At 40.3% G+C, this 23,270-nt stretch overlaps 1 protein-coding gene across 5 annotated transcripts in view; it reads left to right on the top strand.

Annotated features, from left to right (window-relative positions):
• Positions 1-1,869: 1,869 nt before the first annotated feature.
• Positions 1,870-23,270, top strand: part of EML4 (EMAP like 4) — a 174,087-nt gene continuing 152,686 nt past the window's right edge. For 3 of the 5 annotated variants that reach the window (XM_036749100.1, XM_036749101.1, XM_036749099.1), the window contains exon 1: positions 1,967-2,285. In XM_036749100.1, the coding sequence (XP_036604995.1) occupies positions 2,261-2,285 (25 nt within the window). In that variant the 5' untranslated portion in view covers positions 1,967-2,260. Of the gene's footprint in view, positions 2,286-23,270 lie in introns of all 5 variants that reach the window. The other 2 variants (XM_036749103.1, XM_036749102.1) reach the window with 2 other exon arrangements.

Below are 23,270 nucleotides of genomic sequence, written 5' to 3'. Positions count from 1 at the left end.
AAAATAAATTGTGGTATATGAATGTATTGCTATTATTCCATAAGAAATGATGAAAGAGATGATTTCATAGAATCCTGGGAAGGATGAAGTGAACTGAACAGAACTAGAACAATTTAAACAATGACATCTTGTAAATAAAAAAAAATAAAAACAACAAAAAGAATTAAGAATGCTGATTAACGCAATGACCAACCACATTCTAGAGGACCTAAGATGAAGTATGTTACCCACCTTCCTGATAGAGAGCTGAGGGATTTAAGGTGTAGAATGAGACAATACATTTCTGGACACTGAACCAGTTTTGATCATGCTTATCTTTTACACAGTTGGGTTGTTTTTCTGTTTTTAACTGGGGAAGGGAGGAGGGTACTTAGAAAAGCAATGGTGACATCCAAAAAGAAAAGGTTATTAAAACATTTTAAAAAGCGGTTCAGAGAACAGTTCAAATGAAAGAACAAAGCAGAACAGTTTTGAAACAGGTTGAGTTGATAAAATGATTTGTAAGAGGCTGAGTTTCACATGTAATTCCTTTTGTATCATACTTTACATGAAGAAATGTTTTACTTTGGTGTTAAGTTCAGAACAAAATTTTAAAACTCAAGAAAGCCCTTATGACTATCCACATTTCCTTATGAGAAAACCAAGGCTGAGAGAAATTGTGAGACTTGCCCAAGATGGCAAAGCAGCAGAGTCCAGACGACCCCCTCCATTTTTTTTTTTTTAGGTAAAGAAAAACGCCAGGAGAGAGGAAGTGAATTGTTTTAGGTAATAATAGCATCTACCTCGCAGAATTGTTATAAAGCACCTAGCACAGTGCCTGAAACATCGTAGGTGCTATAAGCTAGCTATACAGCACTACAACGACAGGGATCGAACCCAGTTTCAAGTTCAGCGTTTTACTATATTGCACATTTAGACAACCCTGTAGTTCTATGTATTAAAGCATTAGACATAGGATAATTATGTATTACACCCTGTCTTTGAAGAGGGCAGTTGTCAGGCCAACAAGGCAGGTCATTCTGGTTGCTGTCGGAATGGTGGAGTAAGGGCAGGTATGACCAGGTGAAGGGGAGCCAGAGATGCCCACTTTCATTGCCTCGGTTCTTTCTTCCAGTTGGATGTTGGTTCCCAGAGACTACACTCACCCAAGCCAAGTTTTGTTCATACAGCTTCTGAAGGACCTGGCTCACCCCTCACGGTAATTACGTTATTTCTCCTATTTTATCTTCCCAGGAAGGCCCCGAGTTCGTCTACCTTCTGACATTTAATAACCTGAGTCTCGTTACAAAAGAGTAGACGATCTGTAACGGTGGAAGGGGTTTACACACTGGAAGTTCCACGGCTGATTAAACTATAGGACTAGACCTCCCCACAACACCTTCCTGGGGTCTGCTCCCTGGCCAGGCCCTAAGGCCGAAGAGCTCGGCCCCCTGGGCCGTTCCTGGCCGAGTCGCCTCTAGCGGATGTCAATGGAGAGAGCGATTGGGAGGGCCCGGGGGAAGACGAAGCTCGCTTGGTTTCCCGCTGGCCCACGCCGCCTCTTCAGGCTTGGTTCCCAAGAGAAATTTCGCGTCCGTGGTCTGGACTAGCTTCTCTCGAGGATCTCTCTTTTCTGAGAACAGATCTCGCCGACTCACGGAGCGCGTTTTAAAGATAGACTCACGCGGCGTCGGGGGCAAAGACCGCTCTATTCCCGCCGGCTCGGGGCGCAGGAGGTCACAGAGCGCAGGCGCATCAATTCGCCTGGCGGTTGGTGGGAAGGGTTGTAGGGGGGCGGGTTAAGGGGGAGGGGGGAGGGTATCTGGCCTATCCTGGCCCTCCTCCTGTGATCCGTCAGAGCCGGAGAGGCGGAGTCGGAAGCTGGACTTCGCAGTGGGGGTAGAGGAATGGGGGAGGGGAGGGACGGCGGCGGCGGCGGCACGTGAGGCGCGGGGGGCGGGGCGCGCGCCTCTGCCTGAAAGGGAGGCCGGGAGGAGCGCGGGGCAGTGAAGCTTCCCATCCTTGCTGGGGCTGGGCGCGAGTGGGGCTGTCGGTCACGACGCGTCCGACGGGCCGGACCGACCGACGGGCGGGTGAACGGACCGACTGAGTGGCGGAGTCGAGCGACGCGAACCTAGCTGGACCCGCCCCGGCCCGGCCCAGCCCAGCCCGGCAGGACTCGAGCGAGTGAGGCATACTCAGCCGGGGCGCGCACGCCGCCTACCCCACTGAATGAAGTGCCCTCCCCGCGGAGCCCCGATTCCTGCGCCTTGCCCGCAAGATGGACGGTTTCGCCGGTAGCCTCGGTGAGTGCGGCCGGGGACTGAGGCGGACCCTAACCCCCAGCCCCTCCAGGGTGGGAATCCCCTCCTCCCCTCGCCTTTCCACTCCTGGGGGGAGGGGGAATTCCAGCTCCTCAGCGCTGCCCGGAGGGTGACCCCGGAACCCCCTCCCTCAGCCAGACCGCACCCCCCCTCCCCCGCCCCATCGCCCGGTCCACAGCCTTCGCTAGAGGTGGCCGCTGTTCTCGTCCCGAAGAGGGGCTGCTCTGCCCCTCCTCTTTCCCAGCTGGGACCTCCCCACCGCTCGCTTTCGGGAGCAAACACCTTTGGTTTTCCTGCAGGCCCTTGACCCTCCCCCCATACTCCCAATCCCCACCCCCTGGAAGGAGGGAAAGAGAGGAGTGGAGTGTAGGGGAGTGCGGTGCAGGTACCAGGTGAGAGGCATCACTTGCAGGTCGTAGCAGTCTGGACCTTGTTCTGGGGGGGGGCTGGAAGAGAACCCTGCTTAGAGCCAGAGGGAAAGCAGAAGTGTCCCTCCGGCCTTGCAAGTATGTATGGGGAGGAGCAGTCCTGCCAGAAGATCTTGTACGCCAAGGGGGCTCTTTTTTAAAAGTTGGGAAGGAATCTCTCCCTTTTTGGCTTCCTCTCTTTTTATGAAAAGGAGAAAGAAGAAAGGTGTTGGGAAGGAGGGAGCTGAGAACGTTGTTTCACTACTTCTGTTTTAAATGAATGAAGAAGACGAGAGTGAATTCTGTCGTTGCCTAAAGGAGTCAGAACTCCCGAGCTGGTACTCCAGGGCACTGTGATCTGTGTCTGGAATTACTATTCTGTGAGGCCAGTGGAATCTGGTTACTGTAAAGATTGTTTCTCCCTCCATCATAACATTTGAGATCGGTTACTGGCCTCTAGCTGATGCTGCAGTTATGTGATGCCTGCTGTTGGATTTGCATTTTGAGGTTTGGGGACCAGAGGCTGAGTATTTTCTGTGGAGGGCACTCATCTTTAGATTTTTCCTGCCCCTGGTTTTGATTTGTAAAACCCTAATTGGTTGACTCGTGAAACAGTACAAGGCACAGTCAAAAGCCACACTCTCATCTATCCACATACTTTGAGACTGGTATGGTTCAGTATGGTTTTAATGGAAAACATTAAAGTCAACTTGGTACATTAAAGTGTTGTTTATCACGAAATATCAAAACCCAGTAATGATATATTGCCTTCACTGGGAACAATTATAGTCATTTATGTGGAGTAGATTGGAGTGGTGCTGAAGAGAATAAAGTTTTTAGGCTACCATTGATAAAGAGGCCATACTATTGCACATTCTCTTAACCCAATTTCACATATATTGGGATTATTCTATCTTTATGCTATCTAGAGAGGCATCAACTATACAAAGATCTTATGTTGATTTCCTTCCAGTTCATATTTTGGATGGCAGGTCTGCCCTCTATTCAAAAAGAATAGTGAGATTCGAAGTAGGTATATGTGCCAGGCCAAAATGCAACTTGAGTGCCTTTGAGATGAATGCTAGCAATCAACTGTTCTCTGGAGAGCTGTTTTACAGCTTCGAAGCCTGAAGGAGTGGTAGAGATCATGTGAAAGTCCTACATGTGATCATACAGGCAGGATCACCTTTGTGATTGCTTCTTTTTTCAGAGGTATTGAGTGCCTCTGTTTCTGAAATCATAGAATTGTAGCTTTAGAGTGTAGAGGTCATATAGTCCAACCTCATTTTACAGATGATGAAACTAAAGCTTAGGGCACCTAAATGATTTGTCAGTAGTCACAGAGGTAGCAACAGCATGTGCTAGGGCCAGAATTTGAACCTAGGATCCTTTGGCTCAAGCCACTCTTTCCACTCTGCCAGCCTGAATCTTAAGCTGACTCCACGGGAAATTGTAGTTGCTTAGAGTTAACAAAGGCAGTGTTGTGGAGGGGGTTCTCAACACTTGAGATAGATTTTGAAGTAGTAAAAGGGATTTAAAGTTATACAGAATTTATCTGGGGATTCAACTTTTTAAAGTGCATTAAAGCCATTTGTTGCACTTGGATTTTTCTCATTTTTTAATTTCATTCTTTGGGTAGTATGTGAATGGACTTTTTTTCCTTCAGAGATAGTGTTACCTCAGGAGCAGGAAAGAGACTTAGATGCTTGCTTCTTGAGGAAAGGAGTTGATGACAGTAGAGAGGGAAGGAAATGGTTCCTGGCAGTGTTTCCAGAACTGCTCTTGAGGAAGATACTTCTCAGCAGGAGCTGTAAGTTTGTTCTTTCTGTCTCTAGTAAGAGTAAACCTAGGCCCCAATCCTAGTTGAAACCTTTAGGGGGGATGTGTGGTTGGGGAAAGAGGATGATGATGGCATAGTATATTTTACTGAGGAGCCTTGCTTACGCACTCGCAAATTAATTATTTGTTGTTCTGCATATAACCCATTAATTTAGGATTTGAAATTTTTGTTGTTGTTCTATTGTTTGTCTTGTCTGACTCTTTGAGACTCTGTTTGGGGTTTTCTTGGCAAAGATATTGGAGTGCTTTGCCATTTCCTTTTCTAGCTCATTTTACAGAAAAGATAAGGAAACAGGATTAAATGACTTGCCCAGGGTCACACAACTAGTACACATCTGAGGCTGTATTCGAACTCTGGTCTTCCTGACTTCAGGCCTAGTGTTCTCACATTGGTTTAAATATCCAGTATTTTGTGAATTTTACTTGAAGATAAGCACTTAAACTCTGGCAGATTTTTTTTTTTTACAGTATTTGAACCAAATACGAATGTAAAATCTGATTTTTAAAGTCCCAAAGAGGCCCACTATTTAACAGAATCTTGTGGTAAATCAGTTTGTGATGCAAGGAATCTGCTTGTAACTGTAATTGCCTCTTAATTTTTTTTTAAAGTTCAGAATTTTTTCAGTTGAATTTTCTTAACACTTAGGGGGCACATGTATAATCTGTGATTTTTAACTACGGTCAAGAATTTATGTTAAGTTTTCTGAAACAATAGAGGGTTGTGAAGTGATTAATGTTTTCAGTAGTAATATTACCTGCTCTTTGGCATTACTTCTGCTTGACGAAAGCACATCTAATGCCTTTTATCTTTCCAAAGCTGAAGATCTTCAGGCAGGCTGGTTGGCAGCTGCTTGTGTGCTGGGATTTGCCTTAGTTGTAATGATGAGTTCATTAATTTATAGTGTTGTATTTTTAAAGAAGAGCTACCATTTAGAAATGCCTTTTTTTTTTTTTTTAGAAACTTAGATGGTATCTTCCTTAACCTCTTTCCAATACCGTTACTAAGTTTCTTGCTCTCTTCTAAACCTCTACCAACCTTTTATGTATGTTATGTAAAAAAGACAAAAAAAACCTTTTCTCTCTGGTTGCAATGAAATTATGTAAAAGTCTAGGAGTTGCATACATTTAGAGAATCTCAATCATAATAAAGGTTTTAAGATCAGTCTTTGTAATTTGCCCCCAAATTATTCTTATTCAGTGCTTGCACTTTAGATAAAGCATGCACATTAGTTTTTGTGAGGCTAAAAGGTATTGAAAGATTAAAAAAAAAATTAAAGTTCAAAATTTTTTAACCTTTTTCTAAAGAATTTTTAAATATTACTATATTAAGTTCATTTCTGAATTTGTTTTGAAGTTCTTTTATGTGAAATGAAATGAGGTTAGTAACTGCAAGAAAAAAGGTTATTGATATGGCTATTTATTTGTAATTGAATAAGCAGAAATGTACTTGAATTTGTAAAATTTTAAAAATTTATAGTAATTAGCATCATAGTATTAGAAAACTCAAATTTTCTGCTAAAGCATTTTGTATAAACCTTGAAAGACTTAAAGAAATAAATGCTTTACTACTCTTAAGTCCTAATCTATCTAAAAATACACGTGTAATGTTTTCTATATTTATAGAAATGCCTGAATGTTTTATATAAAAATGACCTACTTGTAATCTCAGTATAGAAAGGAAATGATGGAAACCTCAAGTAGGAAGTGACTGCTGTATCCTAAAATTTGTGATAAGAGAAAGAAGAAAGCCCTGTATAGTCTGATATACCCCTTACACTTCTGCATTTTTTGAAAAGTTCAGAGATAGGATAAATACAATGGATTATAATTTTACAGAAGTCAGCCTAGGAAGATGGGAAGCTCTGAAGAAGCTCTAGGAAATTCTGAAGGCACAAAGAAATAATGACCACGGGGAAAAGAAGCTGTCCAAAGAGACTGCTGAGACTGCACAGGGAGCTAACTCAGGAAGCAGCTTAATTTTTTTTTTTAAATGACTTCCTCTCCCTTCCCTTTTCTTGCCTTTCCCTTTTCCTTTGTTCATTCCTTCTTTCGTTCGTTCCTTCTTCTATGCTGGTAGATTAGGAGTGCTTTTAGATATTATTTACCTAGATTTTTAGTAATACATGTGACCAAATCTGTCATCACTCTTGTGGATTAGATAATTGTGATGTTATGCTGATTCAAATCTGGTTCAATAGGTGGACTCTTGAGTATTGTCATTGGTCACCATCAACTTGGATGAAATTTTCTTTCTAGCAGAATGCTCTGGGTATGTGTGCTTGGTCCTGTGCTATTTAATATTTTTATCAATAATTTGGAAAAGACAGAACATGCTTATCAAATTTGCAGATGACACAAAAATGGAAGGCTTCAAAAAAATCTGAACAAGTTGTAATGGTGAGTCAAGTCTAAAATGATAAAATTTTATGAAATGTTAAGTTACACTTCCATGGAAAAGTTACTTTCACAAATACAGGATGGGGGAGCCTGGCTCAATGGTAGGTAGTACATTCTCTCTGGACTAGACATCTGTAGGCCCTTCGAAATCAGGGATTCTGTAATAGAGTTATTTAGACGGCTTTATTTCCTTAGAGTAACCTCATGAATAGTATTACCTCTTAAATTCTTAAATTATCAAAAAAGATCTTTTCACAAAGTATTCCAGCTACTTTTTAACAATAAATCAATGAAATATGTAGGACACCTACTGTTTAAACAGTTCAGTACTGTAATATGCCACCTTGGGAAAACAAAAGAAGTATGGATATGGTTCCTGCCTTCTAGAAATTTATCTAGTTTAACCCTGCATGCTAATTGTCAAACATGTGTGAAGTTATCAGAACTGGAAAAGTATGAACATTTAGAATGCTTCTGTGTATATTATCATGACCTGACTTCAAATATATCTCTTGAGATAGGTAACTATAAATGTCCATAAAGAGGCTTCTTGAACAATTCTCCCTTCCTCTCCAACTCCCTGATATTATTGCAGAATGAGTGCCAATTTGCATTGAAAGAAAGAGCTTTATCGAAGTTTCCTGTATCACAGTTCCAGTTGACTCCCCACCCCCCATGGAAAAAAGTAGATTGCTTTCTTTTGTATCCAGGCTATTATTTGGGTGAGGGTGGCAGTATAATACTGATGTAAGTTTTAACGACTTTGTATTTTTGAACACTATTGATAGCCATAGAAACTTGTAGAGCTAAAATAGAAATTATTTGGTTCAATCCTCTCACTTTACCTATAAATCTTTTTTAGACAAACTAGACTCTGGTAAATCACAACTAAGAACCATAAAGTCATCATTATCTACTTATGACGTCAGTTATCTTCTCTATATGGACAACTGTTACTAGTCCCAACCTCTATATATAGGTTCTGTATTTTCTGTTAAAATTTCAATCCAGATATCCCTTAGCATCTCAGACACAGTAATTAAACCCTAACTCCTCTTTTCCTAACAACGTTTTCTTTCTCCTGACTTTAGTTAACTAGAAGACACCCTCTCTATCCCCCCCCAAAACACTGCTGTTACCTTTTGAGTTTCCCCTTTAATTATTTTTTAATTTTTTCTCTCAACCCCCCCAAACTTCCCTTCTCCCCCATCGTCAAATCCTGTTAATTCTTTATATTGAAAACTCTTATCTGTCCCTTTTCAGATCCATTGTCACCGTCTGTCTGAGCCTTTATTACTCCAAGCCTAGACTACCTACCCTGATATATTCCCACTTGGTCTCTCTACTTGAAATATTCATATCTTTCAGCCAATTTACACATGTCACAGTTGAATCAGTTTTACTTAAGCAACTTCTCATTGCCTCCCAGAAGAGGAACTTGGAATTTAAGGCCTTCTCCACCTGGCCCTTTAAGTCTCTTCCCACCCTTATCCCACTTCCTCCCATTCCTGTCTCCTTTGGGACCCTTATACTTCAATTAACCTATATTTGCCATTCACCTAATTGTTCTATTTTAGGGACATTACCTGTAAAATGTGGCTAATAATGTTTGCTGTATTTATCTCAAAACATTGGCTTTACATATTTGGACAGCTCCTTCTGGCCTTTATCACTTCTGACAGATTGTAGTTATCTGTTAACATCTTCTCTGGGTTGTCAGTTCCTTGATTGGGAGGGAGGGAGGGAGCGAGCATGGCAGGGTCATCAAACTAAGTCTTTTACACTTTTTTTAACTTCCTATGTCTTGCATCCTAAATATATTAGATGCTCATCGAAGTTTTGAGTACCCATTATGTATGTGCACTGGGAATGCAGAGGTAGAGGATCTAGTCTTTGATCTCCTGGAGCTTATAGTTTAATTGGAGAAATAGGTCATATACACATTAGCTTATTTACCTTAGGAAATTTTCTAGTTATGTAAACTAATTGAGTATATTTTACAATATTTCTGCAGTATCAATTGATGGATTGTGTCTGGAAAGGAAAGGAAACTTAACATACCGCTAGAGAGGGAATTTACTATATGATTCCTTTTAAATAATGGGCTACTATTCCCTCTTCTCAGGAATGTCTTTCCACCTTTCTAAATCTTACATATTCTTCAAGGCATAGCTTACCCTGCTTACATGAAACTTTCCTTGGCTGCTTCTATATGTGTTGCTCTCTCTTGTGTGAAGTGTCATAGTAATGAAAATATCTGTTAACATTTCATATAAATGACCTTTATTCTTTTATTATTTATTAGGTGTTCATCCTGTCTTTTCAAGTTAGAAGTTCACCTGGCAGGCTAGGGTTAACAGTGACTACTTTTTTCCTTTGTATCCCACATAGGTGCTGTGGTACTGTGTGAAGTGCTTAAATTTGGGTTTGATTTTATTGCATTTGATACAATTTAACTTCTTACCTAAGAGACATTGAGCGACCTGAAAATCATAACCAAAAAAAGCCTGAATACTGTATTTTAAAAATTATAAATGGATACTCCCAGTTCTGTTAGAAGCAGTAAGCTAAGCGAAAATAGAAAGAATACTCCACCACTGACTTCCTGAAAGAAACCCCCCAGATGAAGTAGATAAGTAGTCTTCCTTTCACTAAATAGACACCTGCTGCTAAGATTTTTGAGTTTCTTTGTCTGCTGTTTAGTTTTTCTGCCCCTCCCCCCCCATTGAGTAAATAAACTCTTGAGTGTGAAAGACTTACAGTTGAAATGTGTGAGTTTTAATACTTAGCTTTTGTGGTGTTTATTTTTTGTTATTCATAGGCCTTTCTTACTGTTTCTTGTTCTTGCATTGGAGATTATTGAAGTTGCTGAAAAAGTTAATGAGAGCAATAGAAGCTTCACTCTGTTACGCCAAATAAGAATTTACTGTTTGTTTGGAAAGCTAAGAAGTCAAGAAGAATAAATCTAAATTATGTGGTTCAAATAGTCTACTTTGTCAAAAGATTTCACTCCCCCTGGATAATTGTGGCTATTATCTCTGTGATCCCAAAATAATGGAATTGTTTCTATCTTAATATGTTCCTGAAGGTGGTAGAACTGATTTTTCTGGATCAGTGAATGGATATTTTCCCCCACTTTTCAAAAAAGAAATCCTGATTTCACTATAGGTAAAGTATATGCTTTGATTTCTTTGAATAAAATGAGAGAGTTCAACTAAATGGCTTCTCAGAGGTTTTCTCTAGCCCTAGAACTAAGGTCGAAGTGCTTTTTGGCATTTTTGTTTGGTCTTCAAGATTCTTATCAATGTAGATTTGTTTTGTGTATATAAATGACCCTATTTATATCCTTGTAAGATTATGTAATTTTTAATTCAGATATAATTTTATATAGCAAAATACATTTATGATCAAAGTGATATACTAGGAAAAGTAAAATTTGCATTTTCCTAGGTGCCACTTACGTATATCATACATATATGATTACGAATATAGTTTTAACAGTTGTGAGTGAAATAAGTGTTCCTTCTTAGCTCATTTGTTTAGCGCATGCTGCTTAGTGTTGATATCATGTGGCTAATCCCTCTGTAGTCCAGTTAGCCTTCCTCTACACATGACCAGATACTACCCCTTTAGGCTTTTTGCATTGATCACAACAGGATCTAAAATATATTGTTAAGTAATCAGTACAAGGTTAGCACCACTGTTAAAAAATCAACTTATAATATGTAGTATACTTATGTGTACATAATTTGCGCTTAATCAATGCTTCTTGATTGGTAGCGTTTCTTTTGTATTTGGACTGTATAAAATTCAAGTAGCAGAAATTTATGGCATTTTTAAATTCTTGAGAATAGGGATTTTTAATTCTTTGTATTTGCATGTCTTGCACAATTTGCATTAACACAATTCCTTGCATGTTGTAGGCACTTAATTAATCCTTATTGATTGATTCCTTTTTACCTAGGCCAATTAATAGTTCATCCATTTTCCCTTGTGTGATTGGTATAGAACTTCAGTAGTATGTTTAGTGTTGTTAATGAAATTGCCCAAATCTCTTGTCAAGCAGACTTCTAGAGAATAGTTGTTGACACACAGCTATTCTAGTACTACATTTCACAATATCTAACAATATAAGTAGGTAGGCTGCTTATTGGCTAGAATACTAGACATGGAATTATGGAGATCTCATCTTGCCCCAGACACTACCTGGTCAAGTCACTTAACTTTTGTTTGTCTCAATTTCCTCATCTGTAAAATAAGGGTAATAATAATACTGTATTTCCCTCACTGGATTGTTGTGAATATAAGATAATTATGTAAGGCCCTGTGTACACCTTAAAGTGCTATATAAGTTATAGCTGTTATTCTTCTAAGAACCAAAAATTGCCTTATGCCAGTTTCTGGATTCTTTCACCTTCATCTAAGACTGCAAAGTAGATTGAATAAAACTGGAATTATTCTGCAATCCTAAATCACTTCCTTAGTAAGGAAATTGTAGTGTCCTCAGCATGTCTGAAATTCTGGGCAATTGAATTTACCTAGTAGCTATCAGAATGTAAGCCTGAATTATTCAACCTGGTGAGGTCAGTTCTGTTCTATAAATGCTATGTTTTCTGCATTGTCAATTTAATTAAACAACAACAAACATTAAGTGCCCACTATGGCAAGGTCCATTCACTGTGCCAGGGATATAAGCATAGTCTCTGCTATCCAGTGATATTCCTAAAGCACAGGTTTGGCTCTTCCACTTCCAGGATTAACACATTCTAGTGATGTTCCTGTTAGCTTTAAAATTTTACAAACTGACTCCAGCCTACCTTTCTATCCCTTATTATACCTTATTCCTCTGTAAATTCTGTGGCCCAGCAACGCTGTCCTTGCTATTTCTCACACCACATTTCATCTCCTGTTTCTATGCCTTTGCATAAGTTACCTTCCTCCTCCCCATGCCAGGAATGTACTCCCTCCTCACTTCCATCTCCTCGAATCCCTAGTTTCCTTCAAAGTTCAACTCAAATCACCTCTAAAGTGAATCCTTCCCCATTACCTTGCATTTATATTGCATATATTTATGTGTGAGAGGTGGCATGGCATAATGGATAGAGAATATGGCCTGAGTTAGGAAGACCTGGGCTCCTTCTTCTCTTTGACACATACGGTGATCCCGGCCAAATGCCTTAATGTCTCAGTGCCTCAGACTTCTCTCTAAGACTATACTATATAAGTTGCGGAGATGCTGCCGATTTGCATTGATAGAACATTATGCTAGGGTTACTTCATTATTACTGTATATAAGAGCAAATATGGAGTACAAATTATTTGATATTTTTCATCTCTTCTAAATTCTTCTTTGTTTTATCCTTCATGTTTAAGATTGTATTATTTTGGTAGTACTTTTAATTATACTTGTATTCTCATTGGTCCCTTTTTTTTCCTCTTATGGAAAATTATGAATATCTTTCACCCGTTTCTCCCACAAGGCAGATTTTTTTCTCTTAATATATATGATCTGAGATAATGCTTGCAATTTTTTTTGGTTATTCTAAAAAGGTAATATCAGCATTGTTCTTGCTTATGTATATTTTTGTCATTGTGTTTGCTTTTAGCTATAAAATCTTGGGGGCTATTTGATAGAATATATTTTTAACCTTATTTTCTTGTCTCCATGGTTTTTATAGGTAAGTATTTGTTAAACCAGAGTAAAGATACCTATTAATTATGCAAAAGTTCCAAGGATATTCTGTACATAAGAGTTTAGAGAATTCCAGACAGCTGTTTGGGGGTGGTAATGGCAGTAAACTGTGGGTTACATGAATGGGATGAGATCACTGCCTGACCTTGTTCCCTTCCGGCCTTTAACACCTACTCTGGTGGTCAAAAGTAAGTTGAGCTACTGAACTTCAATTGGCTTAGTGATAGCACCTATAAAGGTGAATTGTGAGTGGCTATTTTGGAGTTGTTTTTTAGGGGGAGGTGTATTAGAGAAAGATGACAAAATTTTAGTGGGGGGGTCTGTATGACATCTTTTTAAGGGTTATAGGTAGAAAAGTTCAGTTGTGACTTTCGAACATCCCTCTTTTTTCTTTCTGTAATCATTCCTCCAGTATATCACAATAGACGCCTACAGCATTTAGTCTGAACTATGCAATGTAAATATTAATCAGGGTAAGACAATATATAATTCACTATTTCACATTTTTCTTCCCAGCTACATTGTAAGCTCCATGGGAACATATGTTTTTATGTTTTTGGTGTTTGCAGTGCCTTGTACATAATGAAAGCTCAAGTACTTGACCTCTGTCGTTTAACTTGGCTCTCTTTTGCTAATTTGAGGAAACTGATGGATTAACAGACTTATAGATATTTTAATAAATATTAGTTGGTTGATTACTTGCCTTTTTAAGGGCAGATTCTTATCTATAAATTGTAATGCACATGCTCATAAAAGTACATCTAACTTACGAATTAAATTTGTAGCACATAGTACACCATAATAATTGTCAGTGGTTACAGTAGCAAGGTGTTGCTTTGAAGAAATTTCCACTATTGTGTTCTGAATCGTATAATATTTGTATTACATATGTATATAAAGTGTGGGACCTTTAGTAACATTTCAGATGAAATTGAACCCATAGCTTGTATTTGTTTTAGTTCGGCCCATTATTGCAATCAGATGTTTTATGACAAAACTCATGACTATAGGGCTCAAAACTCTGAGTCAAGCTGAACCAGATTAAAGTGTAATAGAGAAGTAGTTAACAAAGTAACTAATTTGTGCTTTTCTAAATCAATATATGGCCTACAGGGATCCTTTTCTTTTTGAAGAGCTTGACACCACTGCTATATGATAACCTCAGGCTAATTATCTTATTTTTCTTATAGTGAAAATCAATAGAACTACTGTCAGAATTTGTTTTTAGCTCATTTATTTAGCAAACATTCTAATGCCACTGTTAGGTGCTGTGCTGGGCCTGGAGCTAGAAAGACCTGAATGCAAATCCAGCCTCAAATGCTTAACTAGCTGTGTGACTCCTGGGCAAGTCACCTTGTTTGCTTTTTTCAGTTCCTCTTCTGTAAAATGATCTGGGTAAGGAAATGACAAACCACCACACTATCTTGGCCAAGAAAACCCCAAATGAAGAGTTGAACATGCCTGAACAACAGTAACAAAAGTGCTAGACACTCTTGGTATAAAAAGAATAATGGACTTGGCCCACAACTTATAGAAGAGAACAATTATGACGTGAAACATACATCATAAGAGGCAGAAACAAAGTACCATGAATTCAGAAGTGCAGAAACATTTTTGCCTGAGGGGCAAAAGTTTGGGGAAATTTTCATAGAGGTGGGATTTGAGCTATATCTTGAAGACTGATGAGTGTTTCCATATACAGTACTAGAGGATAGGGCATTACAGGTATAAGGAATAGCTTGAGTAAAGATAAGAGAAAAGACATGTTCAATTTTCTTGGAATTTAGACTACGGATTTGTTGTTGTTCAGTCGTTTTTAGTCACGTCTGACTCTTTGTGACCCCATTTGAGGTTTTCTTGACAGAGATACTGTAGTGGTTTCACAATTCCTTCTCCATCTTGTATTATAGATGAGAAAACTGAGGCAAACAGGGTTAAGTGACTTGCCCAGGGTCACACAGTTAGTAAATGTCTGAGACCAGATTTGAACTCAGGAAGATGAGTCTTCCCAACTCCAGGGCCAGAACTCCATCCACCGTGCCACCTAGTTGTCCAGTTTTTGGTAATTTTAAAGTGAGCAGTTTTGGTTGAATTATGAGGTCAGAAGCCAGACAGTGGAGAGTTCAGAAGACTGAGAGGAAAGGAAGTAGAGGTATCTGTTGTAGATGGACTTCTTAAGAAGTTAAGCCACAGAAGGCAAGAGAGATATGGAATGATAGTTAATAGGGGTGGACAGATCAAATGAGACTTTTTTGGAAATGGCAGAAACATAAATGTGTTTGTAGGCAGTTAGAAAGCAATCAGATAGGGAGAGACTGAAGATTAGAGAAAGTGGGGAAGATAGTGTAGCAAAGTGCTGGGTAAGAGATATAGAATAGGATCATTTGTGCATGTAGACGGGTTTGTCTTAGCAAGAATGGCCACATTTTCATGTGAGACAAAGGTGAAGGAGGAGATAGTGGTAGAAGGCATCTGGGTGATTTGAGATAGAGGAGGAGAAAAGAGGTAGGTCTTGGTGAATGGCCTCAATTCAGTAAAATATGAGCCAACATTTTCAGCTGAGAGCAAAGAGCAGGGTGGGAGAAGAGAATTTGAGGAGGGATGAAAAAGTTTGAAAGAGCTGCTGTAGTGAGTGGGATAGTGAGTTAATTAGGGAGGTGTAAAAGGATTGTCTTGTAGCATGAATGTCCAGTTCAGTTATATAACAAATACGTAGTGGACCCCGTCATCAAGGTTTTGTGATTTTTCTCTAGCTTCATTCGGCAGCATGTGTAGGACCCCAGGCAACACATGGGAGTGGTCCAAGATTGATATTTGACAGGGCTACATTGGTGAGTAGATATGGTATGGTAGATATGGTGTGATAAGGTAGCAGAGGACTTGAGAAGATGACATTTTAGACTTGAATTTGCTGACCAAGGGGTCATAAGGGTGCAAAGAGGAGAGTGTAGCTACTACTGCAAGGATGATGGTCTAGGAATGAACAGATTAGAGGACAAGGTATGGACAAAAAAAAAACAAAAACAAACCCCTGGTTTGGTGTTGCTAGTCAGAGGGTGAGGTGGGATGACTATAGATGGTGATCAGATAAAGGAATTTCAGAGTTCATGAACATGTGAGTGTATGGAGCATTTGTGATAGATGGCAGATTCAGGGATATGACCATCTCTGTGTATGGCTGAATTAGAGTAGGGGACTAGGTCTAAGTTGGGGAATTGTGAGGTTAGGGTGCTTAAAGAAATATTAGTGTATATGTTGAAGTCAAGTGTGTATGTATGAGGTGATGAAGATTGTGATCCAAGCACTAAACTCATTGAGAAAAGAAGGGGAGTGACCAGGAGGTTGGTAGACAACAGCTACCAGAATTTTGACTGCATGGTAGATACGGATTGAGTGAACCTCAAAGGAGGAGAGGTTACTGAGTGATGTGGTGGTAGTAGAGGGAGAACCTGAAAGTGGCAGTGGGGAGCAAAGTAGTGTTCCAATTTCCCCATTTCAGGTAATGAGTGAAAGTGCAGCTATTGCTGGAAAGGGTGGCCAGAGAGAGGGTGTCAAGTATCATTGAGAGCCAGAAGTTGCTTTGGGAAAAGAAATTTAAGTATAAGTTTGTTGACTTTGAAGCAGATGTTCCTGAGGTCACAATGTAAGAGGTGAGTGGGTAGCTTTAGAGTAGGACATTTGAAGGGGGTGGGTTGAGGGGTATGAGAATAAGGGATCTGACTTTGGGGAAAAGTGAATGGATATTCAGAATCTAGGAAGAGGGAGTGTTTTGGGGGGAGAGGGGATTGTTAATGATTGAGTTAAGAGTTGTAGATTTCATGTGCTTTTGACCTTCCAGGTGGAGTCCTCTAAGGGCTTTAGACAATTAAACAAGGGAACTAGAACTTACAGCTGAAGGCTTTCTTCCCCTTCCTCTAGGTCAGAGACCAGGCTACAGACTTGATTAAATAACCTTTTATCATTTTGGAAGGCATGAGTCTGGTGTTTAATGGAATATTGTTTCTCTTCTTACCTGGAAAGACTGGAGAACCTGGAGACCAGGCTGGAGACTTGAAGGCCTGATAGAAAGGTGCCCTCTCCTCTGACCACAAAGACAGGTGGCTTAATAGAGTGGTACCTTCTCCCCTAACCTCATAGGCCAGAGACTAATTTGAAACAGAATAACATCTTTTCCCCCTCATTAAAAAAAAGGTAGTAGACTAGTTTCCAAAGTTTAGTCAGAACTGAAAAGCTTTGAGTTTTGTTTTATTCTTTTGGTTTATATCATTGTTGATGTGTGTATTCCTGAATGAGTGCATATAAATTTTGAACTGCTTTTTTTGTATTCTACTTATTTGTCATTTTTTACCAGTGTCCTTATACCAGGGGACTTATATACATGTTACTTCAAACACACCAACCTCTCTATTCCTTGGTCTGCTTAAGGCCCAAGACCTTGTTCCTTCCCTCTACCCCTGTAATGCAGGGATGTGAACATGAACTTGGCTTTTGCTCACAATTGTTCTGGTTGAAATTACTTTATCTGATCATCATCTATCCCTAGTCTCTGCACTTCCTAAGCATATTCTTTATCTTCACCAAGATTTGGGATCTGTTTCCTTACTTCCTTTCTTTTTCATTCTCAGCCCTTTAGTGAATCTCTCAGCTGTCAAAGTGATTTTCTTTAAGCACAGACCTGACCAATGTATTCTCTGCTCAGTATACTCTAGTGGCTCCTTAATATATTTAAGATCAAATCCAAATGCATGCATTTGGAACCCTTCACAACCCAACTCTAACTTAACTTTTCCAGCCTTTCTATCTTTTTTTAAAAGTTTTTTGTTGATATTTTCTGTTTTGTACATCACCATAGTTATCTCAGAGAGCCATCTCATGTGACAAAATAGTATTTTTTGGTGGGGGGGGGGAAGTCAGCGCAGTTGATTGATATGCTGAAAACGTCCAAAAATATATGCACTGTATAACAACATCTGTAGACCTCCCATCTCCCTGAAAGGGAGTAGAAGGGGTAGGCTGGATATGTCTTCTCACCTTTCTTAATTCAAGTCCTGTTTGATCTTTATAATTTTGTTACATTTACTTTGCCTTATTACATGAACTTAACTCATCTACCAGAATCAGCACAACATAGTGATCAAAAGACCTAGAAATCATTTTAATCACTCCAATATTTAACTTCCTATTCAAAAGAAGACACCTGGTAGCCAAAAGTAATCTTTCTAGCCTTTTCACCATTGTATTCCTTTATGCATTCTGTGTTCTAGTCAGTCTGGTGTTCTTACTCTTTATTCATGGTGCTCCATTTCCTATCTCTGTGCCATTCAGTGCAGTGGCTGTTACCCATCCTGGAATGTACTCCCTTTTCACTGCTACCTCTTAAAATTCCTAGTTTCTCTCAAGCTGCTCAAGCACCTCCTTCATGGGAAAGACTTTAGTGAAGTGGATGGAAGCAGTGGAAAGCAAGAGTTATATCAGCTCCATTTACTGGATAGGGAGAAGTAGAAAGACCATCTTTGGAAAGAGATTTAGAGGTATAGGTAGCATCAGTGGGGAGTCTAGTCATGTTAATCAAGAAAGTCATAGTGCCTTTGCAAAATATGTAAAAATTCCTAAGGGTACAAATGGAAGTATTGACAGGGGTAGAACAAGCATTGGGAAAGCATTCAGCAAGAGATAGCGGAGAAAGCACTGGATTTGGAGTAAGGTTTTAAGTTAAGATCCTGCTTCTGTTGCTTGCTCTCTTTGTGACCTTTGGCAAGTTTCATCATCATACAGATTGAGGCTTTAAAACCCAGCACCTTATCAAGTCCCTCAATTGTGTTTCCTCTCTGTGTGGAGGGCTGGAGGATGGAGCATTAAAGTCCTCCCAAAGTCTGCCTTTATAGAGTGCTCACAACCTTCCTAGTAACTCAGTTTTCCATCAGGGCATCTGCTTGGCTTCAACTTTACAGCACACCATGCCCCTAATCCCTAGTGGCTACCCTCCATTATTTCCTCCCTCTTCCCCCTCTCCCTTACAGCTTGCTTTTGCTTGTTGTCTTCCTCCATTAGATTGTAAGCCTTTTGAGGGCAAGAACCATCTCTCTTTTTCTTATTTGTATCCCTAGGGTTTTGTACAGTACCTGGAACATAGTAGGCTCTTAATAAATGTTTATGGAATTGAAATCATTTTGTCTCAATGGCTGTCTTCATTATCTGTAAAATGAGAAGGCTAAAATACAGTAAATGATCTTTAAGCTCTTTTCCACCTCTAAAACTTGGATTCCATTAATTTCAGCCACAAATGATTTTTCTGTGGTACAACATACATTTTGTTTACAATCAAATTTTTTTTTTACTCAGTAAAAGAAGATGTACTTTGAAATACTTTCTTCCTATAAGGAACCTCTTAGGCCTGTGATAATATACAGTATTCCTTGAGAAGTGCAGTGATAGATATAATTGTTCAATGTTCCTCTCATTAATTTTGAATGAAGTATGTTCTCCAAGAGTATCTGCCACTGGAATGAAGGATATACTGTTCAGGATCCAAATGATATCTTCAGGATCCATCTAGAGGTCATCTTGATGCTAATTGCATCAAACCTTAGAATGTGACAGGGCATCCTCAATGAGTTTCATAATAATTCAAAAGAGAGAGTTAACCCACATAGGAAAAACAAACAGATGAAAAATGCCTATTGTCCAGGTGAGGACATGCAATTAGATGGCTGGTCCATTGAGTTAGATTATCAGTACCATGTGTCTGGAACAGACACTGCATGTGGACAGTGAACTGGTACCAGAGACCAGTAGGAAGAAAAGAGCATGCTGAGTTGTATTTGGGAAATTTCACAGTGATTTTAATGACCCCAAGCTGCTGCCTCTCACACAAATCCATCTTTATTGTAATGCTAGTAGTTTTCCAGTGATACTGAATGATTGTGAACTTTAAAATAACCACAATGTCTGAAGGATTAGTTGTGGGTGAACAAAAGAGCAATGGAGGAGATGCATGATGGGTATAGATAGGGTGCAGTGTATTTCTAATCTAGAGCGATATCGTCAAGGAAATGTACAAGGATCAGTTGTGTAGAAGGTGCATGTGAAATAAAAAACAGATGAACAGCCTGAATACCTGCATTGGTAATTTGTTATAACATTAAGGCAGAATTCATGATTTCAAAGAAAATCATGAATATGCCTGAATGGTCCAGAATCGCAGGATATAAGGAATTCTCTAAGTAGAAGGCAGAGGAGTTAAAGCATTTATTCAAGCTCCAAAATAGCAGACCAGCGGACCAGTGTCCCCAATTCAATATCCTGTCAAGAACCTTCCAAAACCAATATGCCCATCTCACAATAGTGATCAGGAGGTTACAGAAAAATATTATGGCAGCAAGCCAAGCCATACTGGTGCTTCTCCCCAATGCTGGGGCCCTCCAGTAAGAAGATTACCCACTGGCCTCAAGCCCTTGCTCAGCATTCTCTGGTCTGCACGAAAGTCAGTCCTGCTTTTAGTAGCGCCTGCTGCTGCTGCTGCTTCTGCCACCACCACTTCTCCTTTTCCACCCTCCACTACATCTCAGTCTCCAAGCTGTGTGCTCTCCTTTTATATAGTTGCCAGGCTTCATCCCGTTGACTAGAACGTCATCTGAGCGACCAGAACTCAGGTGTCTACCATTGGCTCCCGTCTTAGCCACTCCCCCAGGACCCTCAGAGCCCCACCCCCCCCAAGCCTATTCAAATGGGCAGGAAAGATCTTCTCATTTACTGATTGCCTTTACACTTGTGAACCCTAAAAAGACCTAGAGTATGTTAATTGAGTATCCTATAAGAAAGTGTTAGTGATTTTTCAGTCTATACACAGGAGAAGCTCAAAGAAGCAAGATTATAGATCCACTGAAGTACAGTTATACCATGTCCTGAGAGGCATTGTGGCATAAAAGGGCACAGAGTTGGCTTCAAAGGTGTCTAAGTCCTGTCTTACATGCATTAGCTGTAATGACCCTGGACAAGTCCCATTGCTCCAAGCAACTCTTTACTGCTGCTCTGCATTAGTAGAAGGAGTGTACTTTCTAGGTATATGTTCCCTAATGAAATTATAAGTCAAGTCCCCCCAACCAACCCAAATCACCTTGGAGCCTTTAATTTTTATAATAATTTCTTGAATTAGTCTGCTTTCCTACCTTTGTATTCTTTTATCGGAAACTGGCAATGTTGTTGCTACTTTGTAAGTCTCTCCTTTAGTCCAGTCCTGTATTGCCAACTCTCAGTTTAACTCATCTCCACTAGTGTTTTGTAAATTAGCCTGAATAAATTGAATAGGCATTTATTTAGCACCTTCTATTGCCAAGCACTGGGGATACACGTAGAAAATTGAAACAGCTCCTGCTCTTAACTCATACTCTAATTAGAGGAGTATCCAATATATCTGGAAGCAATTCAACTTAAGCATAGGTGGAAAATCTTGAAAGATGTTAGGGGATGACAGATAGGTGGCAAGACCCAGAAGTCTTTAGGATGTATCAGCTGGGTCTCGTGGTAATGCCTGGGGATCTGAATGGCATAGTAGCACAAACGCTAGCGGTTGGTAAGGCCTGGAAGAACTCCGTATGCAATGGCAGGGCAGGGGTGTGTGTATGTGTTGGTGTTGGGCACAACACATTGTCTTGCACAAATGATACACCTATAATTTAAGTGTCAGTGATGATTCCAAAAAAGATGATCAGCATGACAAGGAAGAGGCTTAGGGAAGGGGTGAAAAGAATAAGCATTCATATAATGCCTACTGTGTACCAGGCACTGTACTTAGTAATCTATAGTTACCATCTCATTTGATCCTCACAACAACACCCTGTGAGATAGGTGCAGTTATTATCTTTGTTTTGTTATGCAATGTCAAAAAAAATTTTATTCAGATTGAAAATTTAATAATTCTCTCCCAGTGCTCTTGCAGGCTGGCTTGGTGATCCTCCCTCTTATTGGAATGATTAGATTTGATTAATCCTAGCCCATCCAAATGCTATCAGGAGCCATATCTGCTCTGCAGGATGGAGGCCTTGGAGAGAACTGGCCCACCAAAATTGGGAAGAAGAGAACGAGTTCGAGGATCCAAGAAGAGTGAGAATTTGAGTTCCCTTCTGGGGATGTGAGGGCTAAGTGTCAAGCCAAGAGGGAAAAAGGGCCTCTACTTGGTATTCCTGACAGGGGTCTGGGTGGCTAAGGTTGGGAGAGTAGGGAAGAGAGAACATATGTCCCAGATGGCTTTAATCATCTTTTCCCATTGTGGTAACACAAACAGCTGGATGATGTAGATGGCAATTATTTGTAGACCTCTTAATACTGACCACCAAAGGTTCAAGGTCAGGTCACATAGGGTCCTAAGAAGTGGTGGCAGTAGTAGTCAGTCCAGGCTAGCCACTGTCAAATAGCTGACATGCCTTATCCCAATTTTAGCTGTTAGAGCTGTTCTTTTTTCCCCCAAAATTTATCAAAAAGAAATTATAGGAAATGTACTTTTATTTCAGTCAGTAAACCTTTATTAAGCTCCTGCTATGGGCCACACATCATGCTGAGCATTGGGGATACTAAGATAGTCCTTACTCTCACAGAGTATTGACACTATGCAAACAACCACATACAAACAAACTATGTACAGGATTGTTGTTGTTATTGTTCAGTCATTATCATGTCCAATTCTTAATGGCCCCATCTGAGATTTTCTTGGCAAAGATACTGGAATAGTTTGCCATTTCCTTCTCCAGCTCATTTGACAGTTGAGGAAACTGAGGCAGGAGTTCAGTGACTTGCCTAAAGTCACAGCTAGCAAGTTTCTAAGGCCAGATTTGAACCCATGAAGATGAGTCTTTCCAACACCAGGACAGACACTCTATCCACTATGCTACTTAGCTGCCCATGTACAGGATACATCAGAAATAATCAACAGATGGTGCAGAGCCAAGATGGTGACTGGAAAGCAGGGACTTGCTTAAGCTCTCCCCAAGGTCCCTCCAAACACCTGTAAAAAATGGCTGTGAACAAATTCTAGAGCTGCAGAACCCACGAAATAGCAGAGGGAAGCAGGGCTCCAGCCCAGGACAGCCTGGATGGTCACTGGGAAGGGTCTATCACACGGAGCCGGGAGTGGAGGGGAGCGGAGCCCAGCATGGGCGGTGGCAGGACCAACCAGACCAGGAGTCAGGCGGAATAGTCCCTAGCACCCTGAATCAGGGAGCTATGGCAGTTACCAGACTTCTCAACCCTCAAACACCAAAGACAACAGAGAAGGTTAGTGGAAAAACTGCTAGATCAGAGTGAAAGTACAGGGTCGGTCCTAGCCCTGGGGGCGCAGAAGTGATGCGGCTCTGGGGCTGCTTCCAGAGCTCCAGCTGCGGTTGCTTCCGGCCCCAGGCCCACCCTGTGGGAGGAATTAAGCGGTGGATCAGAGTGGGAGTGCAGACCCTGCTTGGATCTGGATTGTGGTCCTGGTTGGAGGTTCTTGGGGGAGGAGAGCTGCTGTGGGAGAGTTTGCTGCGTAGAAGTAGCTCTGAAAATAGCAGCACAGCCACTAAATTTTGGGACAAAGTACTCTCTATTCTACAAGCAGTCATACCCTGACAAAAAGCTCAAGGGTCAAGTAGTTGGCTGGGA

This window comes from Trichosurus vulpecula, chromosome 3 (assembly GCF_011100635.1).
Source record: "Trichosurus vulpecula isolate mTriVul1 chromosome 3, mTriVul1.pri, whole genome shotgun sequence".
Classification (NCBI taxonomy): domain Eukaryota; kingdom Metazoa; phylum Chordata; class Mammalia; order Diprotodontia; family Phalangeridae; genus Trichosurus; species Trichosurus vulpecula.
This window is presented reverse-complemented; position numbering and strand designations above follow the sequence as displayed.